General features: G+C 40.2%; 1 protein-coding gene across 4 annotated transcripts in view; it reads right to left on the bottom strand.

The window, feature by feature from the left end:
• The window catches only part of LOC101853376 (CCR4-NOT transcription complex subunit 1), a 66,852-nt gene extending 59,539 nt beyond the window's left edge, over nucleotides 1-7,313 (bottom strand). For all 4 annotated transcript variants that reach the window (XM_005094387.3, XM_005094388.3, XM_005094389.3 and 1 more), the window contains exons 1-4: nucleotides 6,989-7,313; nucleotides 3,088-3,195; nucleotides 1,604-1,702; nucleotides 939-1,119 (exon numbers count right to left, since the gene is read on the bottom strand). In XM_005094387.3, coding sequence (XP_005094444.1) covers nucleotides 939-1,119; nucleotides 1,604-1,702; nucleotides 3,088-3,195; nucleotides 6,989-7,090 — 490 coding nt within the window. In that variant the 5' untranslated portion in view covers nucleotides 7,091-7,313. The remainder of the gene's footprint in view (nucleotides 1-938; nucleotides 1,120-1,603; nucleotides 1,703-3,087; nucleotides 3,196-6,988) is intronic.
• Nucleotides 7,314-12,018: the final 4,705 nt, after the last annotated feature.

The raw sequence follows: 12,018 nt of genomic DNA, 5'->3' as shown, positions 1-12,018 counted from the left end.
ACGCTACATTTTCACCAGTCAGCTTAACTCTTATCCTGCGTCTGTGCCCAGATGCGTATCTTATCAGCAACCGATTACATCGGACGTGCCGGGCAGGCCGCCGGGGTCACTCAGTGTGTACTGACTGTTGGTGTACAGTGCATGCCCCGGGAAACGTGTTTTCGCCGTGAATACCGTGGGAGTGTGTTAACCGATGATGAAAACAACGCTCTTTCATAGCTTTCTATTTATAAAGTGTTACAAACACATGAATAACTCCCTCTCACAAGCTGATAAGACATTACGAGTAGTTACGCCCATTCGAATAACCTTTCTGGACGCTCTTGTTGTTATGAATGACTTGAGGTTCGAAAGGGGATAATTTAGGTCAATTTCTGAATGTTTTACACTCAAATTGTTCTTTGTACCTGCACAATGGCATTCAAAACTATCAAACAAGATTATTTTTTTATCAGGTTGTACCATTTCATACAAAATCAAGCTCATTTGAAATATTTTGTATAGAAAAATGGAAGTCTTGTTTCCTGACTATCCTTTCGAGCTCCTCATGTCTAAGTGGGTCACTTTCTTCTATAATTTCATTGGACGAACATCTAGAGCTACCAACTTGGCATTTTTTTAATGAGACATATGCCTCAATTACGAACCAACGCAGGCGGTTCTAGAAGAAGGCCACAAACGCACACAAACTCAAGCAGACTGACGCACACACACTTGACCTGCGTGAATGGGGATCCGACCCGGGACCCGAATGACACGTAAGAGGATGCGCGCTGCGCGTGCGCTGAGCCAGGAGCTACACTGATTCGGGACCAGAACGTAGGCGAGGTGCCGAAATAAGCTTATCGGGCGACATAAACCCGGCTCCTGCAGGATGGGGGTTAAGCTACGTTAGTTGAACAAGAGAGTGTTCGAAACACAAACAGTGAGTTTCTTACCAACATCAACGTAAGACCGAATCAATTCAGGAAGTTTCTGTTTTGTAAACTGAAGGGCGAAACTGACAAGGTCCGTCCGAGAAGAACTGAGCAAAGCAAGTGCAACAGCAACTTCCTGCACCCGAGTCAACTTAAGAACTCGACTGATTTGTGGGAAGAGATGCACGGACGGTTTCAAGTTCTGGAGGGCAAAAGAAAACAAGTTCAATGTCAGTGCAGTTAGTTGAATGGAAAACCTAAAGTACATGTACGTGTATTTCTATATACATTACCTTTTCACCATTCATCTTTCTTACACCCAAGAAACAATAACAATACCATTTTTTAAGAGTCTTGGATGAAAATGAAAAAGGGAAGAGAATTTGGATCAGGAAAAGAAAACATAATGAATGGCTTTTTATGACAAAATGAACAAAGGAAAAGAAAACATAATGAATGGCTTTTTATGACAAAATGAACAAAGGAAACTTTTAATTTACTAAAACCTGACAGCAAGAACAACTAAGCATTACCAGTCTCTATATTATTGTGAAAAACTGGTTTTTATAATATTTTTTGTCTCTACCAAACTGAAAAACATTAACTTGGAACCCCTGCCATAAATTAAAAGTGGCAGTGAGTAATTCGAAAGTGTTAATTTTTTTTGTCTTGTCAACCAAACTTACGTTTTGTTGTTGTAGAGGATTGTCAATAGCGTAACAGAGGATGGAAACAAAGTTGGCCTTGGTAAGCAGGGCACCAAATTCTTGACTCAAATACTGAATCTGAAACAAGTAACACAAAGTGATCTATGACTTGTATGTAAACGTGCACAAAGTAAATACAAAAATACCCCACTTAGAGGAATGCAAAGCTAAATAAGAACAAAAAGTTACATGTCAGGGTTCATTCTGAGATATTTTAATTTTTTAAATGCAAGTTTTAAAAAAAGGACAAATACTGATTCTAAAGTGATGCGAACAAAACAAGTGAAAACACTAGAAATCTAACATAAAAAGGACAATAAAAAGAACAAAAAAGAAAACAGAACTTGACATAATTTTTTACACATATATATCAGTCTTCCCTTCCCAAGACCATATCATACATACATATACTTGTAGCAACACAGCCAAATACATTACTTGTAGGATTGCCATTTCGAGATATTGCACAAAACCCTGACTTACAGTGTGTTTTTAACCCCCCCCCCCCCCCCCAACTTTAAGTGAATATAGATATGGAACCCAGGCAGCTAGTTAATTATCCAAATAACAACAAGGGCTTGAACTAATTTTTTAAGATACCCAATGGCACAGTGTTGTATTGTCACAATGCGATAGTCTTGTTGCTACTCACATGCTGAAAATAATATACAACAATATTTAGTTTAGAGTAGAAATGAAAGTAAGATCAAAAACAGAAAGTCTCTTTTTTTTAATTCTACAAACAGCACATTCAATACAAACTGTCTTTCCTAAAAAATTGCTGAAACAGTTCAGAAATCCAAATTACCAAACTGCTAAAAACAAAACAATCAGTACTGAGTATCCACCAAATCTCGAATCTCAACCATGACAGAAGAGGTGAAGGAAGAACTGAAGGAAAAGGAATTTGCAGTTTCACAAATTAATACATTAATACATTGTGTACGGTTGAACCAGTCAGAGACACCAACTCACTGTCAAAAAGGTACATCCTCTTGGACCAAGTCATTAAAATAAACAAAAACGATAAAAATAAAGGGGGGGCAGGAATGGCCATCTGTAGATGATTGTGTCTTGGACAAGTGGTCGTGAGAGTAGCTTCGGCTCTAAGCAAAAATTAGGATCATTTTCATTTCTGCTTTGACTATACCCAAGAATTAAATTCCATAACTAATGAGCGACCACTATTAAATGGACAGAGGGTTGGGCTAAGGGTAAAGGCTAGATATATGAGGAGGGTATGGGTTTGGGTTAGGATTAGGGTCGGGGTTAGGGTCATTCTTTGTATCGTGTTTGTTGGGGTGGTCGCTCAGTACGGAAGTCCTTTTATAGCCAAACGAAGAGGCAATAAGTAGATCCTGCAATTAAAAGACGATTGATAAATAATATGAACCACATAATCATAGAATCATAAGTAGGCATTTGATCAAAACAGTATTTTTTGTTGACTATAATATATTTACCTGATATTGGTCCTTGCCACTGCTTTTACCATCGCCGCTGAAGTCGATGTGAGAGAAAAGGCACCTAAACAGATGCCTATCGGCTTCAGCACCGTGCTGGGCCACCAACTGCAAGCAAACAATTTACACCACTAAATAAACAAAGATCAAATTTAAAAAATCTTTTTTATATCAATCCATTTTCTACATAATATTTTTCAGATCTTTCTTTTAAACAAATCAAAATCTGAATTCAAAACTCAAATGCCTTAGTGGAGGCCAGTCACCAGGAGGTAAACATTCCGATGCAAAATAATCTCTGAAGATCTACCTGCACTTTAGGAGAAGCTGACGACTTCTAACAGAAAAAAAGAGCAATTTGAAATGTGACCACCCTTACAAACTCCAATTTTACAATCGAAGTGGCTAGCTAGACTGAGAGTCTAGCCGTACTTAAGTACGGCTAGACTGCCAGTCTAGCCGTACTTAGATCTAGGTTTGGCCCAATCGACTCAATCCTGTTAAGTACACAGGTCTCATTAGATCTAGATCTAGTAATTATTCAGGTTCAAATACATGCAAGTCAGTAAGGCACCTTTTGGTTTTGTCTGAAATACAAATACTTTAGGCATTGCAAACTAAAATTTTCATTTACAATTCAGCCATCAATATTAAGTACGGCTAGACTGACAGACATCAATATTAAGTACGGCTAGCCTGGCAGTCTAGCCGTCCTTAAGTACGGCTAGCCTGGCTGTCTACCCGTACTTAAGTACGGCTAGACTGCCAGTCTAGCCGTACTTATCTTAGGCCCTATTTACATTAGAAGACAGGAGGTTTAAAATACATGCACTGTCATTAAGGAACCTGGTTTTGTCTCAAATACAAATACTTTAGGTACTGCACACTAAAAATGTATATTTACAATTCAGTAGGCCTATTTTTTGTAAATGGTCAGTCTAGCCATCATATTAAGAATAAGTACGGCTAGACTGTAAGTCTAGCCGTACTTAAGTACGGCTAGACTGTGAGTCTTACCGTACTTAAGTACGGCTAGACTGCCAGTCTAGCCGTCATTAAGTACGGCTAGCCTCTTCCTTTTACAATACATCTGTAAATTTAAAATAATACACTCAAGCACCCCGCCAGGCGGTGCTGCTGACTGAAGAGTCTTTAGGCCATTCACAAAGGGGGATATTAACATGTTCTTATGCACAGTAGAATTTTAAAAGGGCCGATTCATCAATGTCATGCTCATAACTGTGCCTGAACTGCATTAGCGAACTGCTGCTTTTTTCTTTCCAAACCCTTACTATCGTCATTTTCTTCTACTTTATTATGTTTGTCACACTCTTGTGACCTTGACCTATTTCCCAGGGTGCCTGGATAGTAGAAGCAGATTTTGTGCTGTTGAAGCTAGAGAGGTGAGCAGAATAAGCCTGATTCCCTGTAAGGACTTCTCTGTTGACATCCACCCCTTGGTGCTCATATGACCTAATGCAGTTGCGAGCGCCGTAAATTCTCTACTAAAACTAAATACACTCAAGACCTCTTGTAGTCTGTATTCCTATTGCAACAATTCAGTAGTTGAACTGCAAGAACAATGACATTCGTTTACTATTACATACACAGAAAACCAATGAATTAATTCATCATTATCCTCAGGACCAATAATTATGCCCAAGAAAACGCGCTCAATTACCTTTTCTCTCCTTTTTCATCTTCATCACACAACACTTCAGTTTCAATTTCAAAAACATTTTTAGATTTGTTTTGCTTGAAGCCATCATAGGGTAAGACTACAGTCACTTAGATATTAACACATGAAGCCGCAGCGAGCACCTAGCACACCTCTGTGATTGGCCCAAACATAGATGACGACGACGTATTTCTGCCATCTATTTTTGTTGTCTTCTAGGGCTTCCCTCGCCAGCTGACTAGACCTCACCGTAGCGGGCTCGCTTTGCCGTTTAGCGTGTGATGGGCTATATCACTAGGTTTCATGGCCCACTGCTTCGGGCTGTGTGTGCGCGCGCGCATGCACTTTGTGTGTGTATGTACAACTTTGAGGAGCAGGTAAATTTACAGAATGAAAATTGCTGAGATTGTTTAAAAAATAAATTAGTTTAAAGTAAAGTTGTTCCCGCATCCGATCCTCATTGGGGATTGCCTTGTTAGATTGTTCGTGAGATCTTCCTGGGCCTTCGGCATATTGTGGTAGGGTGGCCAGTTCCTTTCCATGCTGCCCTTACTTCCCCACTCGAAGTCAGGTATCCATTACCGCTGTGTGGCTGTGGGCAGGAGGGGGCGGAAAAAAATATATATCCGAACCGGGGCTCGAACCCGGACGTTCCGCTTCAGAGACGAGCACACTAACCGCTCCGCCACGGCACCCAAAAAAAAAAACCACGGCGAGATCTATATCTAGTCAAGAGTTACTGGCAAGGGAAACCTAAGAGGGGGAAACCCCAGAAGACGACAAAAATAGACGGCGGAAATACATCATAGACATATTTGGGCCAATCACAGAAGTGTGCTAGGTGCTTGCTGCAGCTTCATGCGATATTTACTGACTCAGACTGAGAGGAAAACATTCCACTTTTTTCCAACTGAATTCAACAAGACAGAGACTACCTTGGCCTTGGACCATGAGCCTTCACTTAAGCCTTAAGCCGCGGCACTCTTGACTCATCGAGACATTCTTCTATGCCATTCCTATAAATTAGTATAAAATTTCATTTGCCAGGGTCAACAAGGCTGGTTAAAAGCGAATACTAGGACTGGGGACAACACTGAGCCTGAACGGGTATCGACCTCATTCTTTCAAAGAAGAAAGTGGCTATTCTCACCCGCCCGGAAGTTCTCGCAAGATCAACTCCTCCCCTCTTCTCATTCTCTCTCTCTCTGTCTCTTTCTGAATACTGTCTATCGGTGTGGACGATCAAATTGACAAAAACAAAGTTTTAAAAATGATGTTAAAACACAAAAGTAAATTAATTTGGTTGTCTACAAAGATGCTACGGCTATTTAACTTTTCGAATCGAGCCGAACTACGCGGGTCGCCATTTTGTTTTGCCTGGAAATTCTCGCGCTACTCCTCTCTCTCTTTCTCTCTCTCTCTCTCTCCACTGCCCACAGTGGCCACAGACAAAATTGTACTCTTTTAGTAGGCTACAGTTGTAATGGAACGTTTGTTCACGGCACAGAATTCTACAATTTTTCTGTTATCACAGTGTAGAATTCTGTGGTTTAGGGTGAACGCAAAATTTGTTGGCCTAGATCTAGGCTACAACAGTGAACGCGCACCGGGTGAGAATAGCCACAAGACTCGCCTGCACTATTCTCACTCCGGGTGAGAATAGAGGCGGCCTTCAAAGAAAAAGGGAACAGCATGGTAGTTTCCATAATTTTTTCATGCATACTTACTCGTTTCTGGGCAGCCAAATTTTGAACAAGTAACACCAAGGAAAACTTAACAACTAAACCAATGTCTGGTATGCCTTGTACCTTACTTAGACACAGTGTAACTGTCAAGTAGCATGCACTGTGCACAGGCACAGAGAGAATCATGTGGCCTACTGACAACTGAACACTCTCTCATCTCTTCTGGGACAAGTGAGACCCTGCCTCACTGATTTCTTTGGGTCTGAGGAGGCTCACTTATGGGATTCATTTAAAAAGATGTGTGTGTTAATGACCAAACTGTCTCTTTAAGATAAACATGGGGTTTCTGCATGTTTTAAAAACAACATTATGTCATGACACTCATTTGACAATTGAATAATATGACACAACTGCAACAACCAATGAACACAATGCAGTGTTTTCCTTTGTTTTGCTCTACTATTTTGTTGTGCTTTTTAAAGTAGATTTATATGTGATGACTACTTCATGCAAACTACTAACAATATTCTAGACTTACGTGATTGACGGCAGCAACACTCTGCTTATAATTCTTCTTGTTTAAATTGGCAACAGTGTAACTTATTTCAGATAACGCAAAAGAAAGCGGGTCCAAATTCATATTACTCCATACACATCAAGGCGAAAGCCCCAAAAGTCATTTGAGGCTTTCTTGAAACTGCAAAAATCTTTTCTGTAATATGTAATATTTCCTTCAAAGACAAAACGGGATAAATTGTGGGCCACCATTAGGAAAGCCACACTGTTTTCTCTACATATTCACTACCCTCGACATGGCGTCAGAACGGCCATGTTTGGATCCTGAAAGTGACTCGATGCAATTCCTTTCCCCGGATTTTTTAAACGCTGTCAGTCTGTAGGCTAAGCCTACCTCACTCAACTCATGTATTTATTACGCTAGCCTCTTTCTTTCTCTCTCTCTCTCTCTCTCTCTCTCTCTCTCTCTCTCTCTCTCTCTCTCTCTCTCTCTCTCTCTCTCTCTCTCTATCCATCTATCTATCAATCTATCTATCTATCTATCTATCTATCTGTATGTCTATCTCTCTGTACAATACACTTTTATATAGTAAAAAAAAATTACTTCTTTATAGCGGCCACTCCCTGGCGGCACTTCACAATAAAATTATCTTTTTTCTATTCGACATCAATGAAACGTTTCATGCACACAGGCCCATTCAACGTAGATCATAAACAATGTGTGTGTGTGTGTGTGTGTGTGTGTGTGTGTGTGTGTGTGTGTGTGTGTGTGTGTGTGTGTGTGTGTGTGTGTGTGTGTGTGTGTGTGTGTGTGTGTGTGTGTGTGTGTGTGTGTGTGTGTGTGAAAACCATTCATGAAATTTGAAGCCTCGCATTTGAAGAAGTGAGTAGAGTCACTGCTGGGAGTACATATAGCGAAGAGATTAGTGAATGACAAATGTAGGCCTAATTATAGGTGTTGTATCTCCTTGAAGGCTCTCACAGTTTCAAAAGTACGTAGTATGTATTTTTTTAAGGTCTGTTCACTCTTCCGTCATCTCAGATCTCTTGGGGAACATACATCGTAGCTTCTCCTATGCTCATAAACACCATTCATGCAAATAGTTCCCTATCTGTTTGTCATGCAGTATGTATTTATAGCATGCAGAACCAGCGGAAAGTACGACGGTACAACATCCTAATATCGTAACCATTTGACAGGGAAAGCCCATCAGACCCCCGTACCTGGTTGCAACGATAAATAAAGATATATGGGATTTCTTACGTCTCAGAAAGTATAGGTTAGGCTACACCCATTCCGTCTCGCACACTCAGACAGTTTCACCTATATTCCTTCATACACACATTACTTAGAGACCCTCTTCCACCCCTTCCCCCAATCCAATTTTAAAAATTCTCACATAGAGCCCTCTCTTCCTTGACCTGCACTGTGTGGTATCTGTATTGTCAGAAGAGTTTCATTAGCTTACATAATAGGCTACATTCTGAATTTACCAAACGTAAAAAGACTCTGGCAATTACTATACTCATCCCACTTTCTTCACCTAAATAAAGCCAAGACCAAACAAACAATAACACAAATCTATAAACTGAAGCTATAAACATTGCACACGCTATGTTCGGGCTATCTCACCAGTATCTGTGCGTTAAAATGAAATCAGATCAACCAATTATGTGTACTGCAAAAAGCAGCCAAATTCGTAGGATTGTAGTTTATCTGGACAAAAAGCTCAACCACTTTACTCACTGGTCCAGGAGGAACCAGTCACTGAATGCTCCCGTAGCCTAGCCTAGCCTTTATGAAAAAAAAATTAGGGTAGGCAATCTGGGTCGCATAGCCTATATGGCCTCATTCCGCATGGAAAATACCGTTTTTTATTTTATAAAGAGTGTAGCATAATATATAGAAAATTACTGTCTTGTGTGCATCTTAAATAGATCGAACCGTAAGGAACAAAGTGTTCAGATGCGGTTTAGATCAACTGTATTGACAATAATGAAATTTATCGAGTAAGATCAACAAAGTTTTTAGGTATTATTGATGAAATGTTTGGCCAGACCATAGTTCTGTTAAAAATAAATAAGCACGGTATACTTCGATTTTGCTAAAGGCTAGACCCTTACTTTCAAACACAAAGGCTTATTTAACTCTTTACCTTGTTTTTGTTTTATTTAAACAATTACATGTTATTGTTCAACTATGGAACAATTTGGACGAAGATTTAAATTACATTAATAATTCGTAACTTCAAAAAAAGATTTAGGCTGATCCTCCAAAACTCTACTAGCATAACAATTTTGGAGAGATATTATATAAGCGAAGTAATTTTGTCACACATAATTGGGGTGTGACGTCGAGATATGACCGTCTGACGAAATGACTGCATATGCAGTTATCGTACAAACAGTATTCGAGCCACGAAATAATAGCGTACTTTTTAAATTTGTTTTCCCTTTTCTTTTCTCTTTCCATTAAACTAAACTCTGACTATCTCATAAATGCTAGAGAATAGGCTTTTCCTCTACAGAATCCAATTTCGACGTGAACTTCAACCGTTAAATTTCCGTAACTGAACATTATGAATAATGCAAGTATGTATTATATATATATCGCCTTCGTCTTTCACTTCAATCGGCACCCTTCATTGCAAATGATCTTACAACAACAATAACGACAAAACAACAACAACAACAAAAAGATACGAAAATCGCTTTGCATTTAATTTTCATTGTCGTGCTTGCCAAAATTAGATTTCAATTATTGTAAAAATGATCATGAACAACCGCCACAGCAGGCGACTAGGGTTATAATTATTCGTGCTGCAAAGACTACTAGATCTAGATCAATTATAAATAGGTACTTTCATAATGGCCGTTTTAAAATATTTATAAGCAATCATAACATTGGCTAATAAATGAAAATACTCGGTAAATATAGTAAGAAATAATGGGACACATCGTATACACTGTTCATAAAAAGGCGTTACGACATTTGTTGGCTGTATATTTGATTAATTAGTTTAAAATATATACGTGTATGCTGTTATTTTGTCTCCGGCTCTCCCCACCCCGCCCCCTTTCTACTCCCCGTTCTCTCTCTCTCTCTCTCTCTCTCTCTCTCTCTCTCTCTCTCTCTCTCTCTCTCTCTCTCTCTGTCTCTCTCTCTCTCTCTCTCTCTCTCTCTCTCTCTCTCTCTCTCTCTCTCTCTCTCTCTCTCCCTCGGTAGTAGCCTACCGGTACAATGGAAGATGTCGTTATCTGCATCTGGTAGCTCTACAAATTTACCTAATTTTATGTAAGCCTCCAATTCTAATACAAGGATATTTCAATTGTTTTAAAATATGAAATATATTGTAATTTGATATACAAAAAGTAACTTTTCTACGAAGCGTGGGAGGTTCGGGGAATATCGTGGTTCGATTATCAACTCCATTTCCCATTGGCCATATAGCCGATGTGACAATTCAAAAGTTTCAGTTTCAGAAGCTTCAAATTGAGTGTTTCTATTATTAGGGACATTAATTCCATATTGTGAAGTATAGTCGCCAGCTGAAAAGTTTATGTGTGTGTGTGTGTGTGTGTGTGTGTGTGTGTGTGTGTGTGTGTGTGTGTGTGTGTGTGTGTGTGTGTGTGTGTGTGTGTGTGTGTGTGTGTGGGGAGGTGTGTGTGGAGGTGTGTGAGGCGGGGGGGGGGGGGGTGTTGTCTCCGCAGGCCTATGTATGGTGGTGCTTTTTTGGTGCTTTGGTAAAAAAAAAACTGAGCTTGATATTAAACCCTCAATAATTCATTTATAGTGGCACCAGCCATCGATACTCAGGTGTTGTTTTAGCCAATTGATAAACTCCAATAACCAATGCAGACTTGATTAGACGGACCACAGGCTACAATTGACTACTATACAACAAGTAATTAATTTAAACAGGTTGGTGGGGGCTCTCGTGGCCTAGATGTTAAGGTGTTCGCCTCTCATTCAAAGGTCCGGGGTTCGAATCCGGGTAGTGACTAAAACATTTTCTTCTCTAAAATTGTCTCCTTTCACCTCTTTTCCTGCTCTCTAGCAATGTTCTGTCATCTGCTTTCGTCTCCACTTTCTGCCCCCACCCCCTCACGTCCTTTGCCCCCTCCTCTGGGCTCCCGACTCCTTTTGCAGCCTTTCTACTGCTACTCCTTGGCTCCTTCTTACTCTGTCTTTCAGCCACACACCTGATCTTCTGGTAGGAAAGGAAATTCAATGTATCTACACCTAGCCTTCTCGGACAAGGGCGAAAAATCTCGGAGGTCCCGTGTGCAAGTTGCGCACTTTAGAGATCCTTTGGTGGTCTAAAATCGATAAGAGTAGGCTGCGGCCGCCCCCTGGGCAAAATTCTGAGTATTAATTTGTGGGGGGGGGGGTAGGTGGGATATGAGCATCAACAAACTGCCTAGAATCATAACTCAACCTCAATAATATGCTCTCACTTCTCACTACCGTGTGTGCATAGTTCAACTAAAGATTCTCTAGTTCAATGGGAGGGAACCAGTGACTCGTGTTATGGGGATGTCTTTGATCTGTGAGCTGCAAGGGGGATAACTGATGAAATGTTTGTGCGAGAGACAGAGACGCTGAATTTTTTTTTATTCAAATAGTAAATACAATGATTATTTTAGGTATTTAAGTTCTGCAGTGAGTGACTACTTGTGAGTTCGCCAGATTTGATACTAAAGCCATGCTGAAAGAAAGAAAGATCAAGAAAGAAAGAAAAAAAGAAAGAAAAAACAGTGTGTGTGTATGTGTGAGTGTGTGTATAAGTGTTTGTGTGTGTGTGTGTTCGTGTGTGTGTGTGTGTGTGTGTGTGTGTGTGTGTGTTCGTGTTCGTGTTCGTGTGTGTGTATGTGTGTGTGTGTATGTGTGTGTGTACGTGTGTGTGTGCGCGTGTGTGTGCGCGTGTGTGTGCGTAACAGAGAGAGAGAGAGAGAGAGGGAGAGAGTATGTGTGTGTAAGTGTGTTTGTGTGTGTGTGTGTGTGTATGTGTGTGTGTGAGAGAGAGAGTGAGTGTGTGAGAGAGAGAGAGA

This window comes from Aplysia californica, unplaced genomic scaffold (assembly GCF_000002075.1).
Source record: "Aplysia californica isolate F4 #8 unplaced genomic scaffold, AplCal3.0 scaffold00081, whole genome shotgun sequence".
Lineage (NCBI taxonomy): Eukaryota > Metazoa > Mollusca > Gastropoda > Aplysiida > Aplysiidae > Aplysia > Aplysia californica.
The sequence above is the reverse complement of the archived record's forward strand: the minus strand, read 5'-3'. Positions and strand labels throughout refer to the sequence as shown.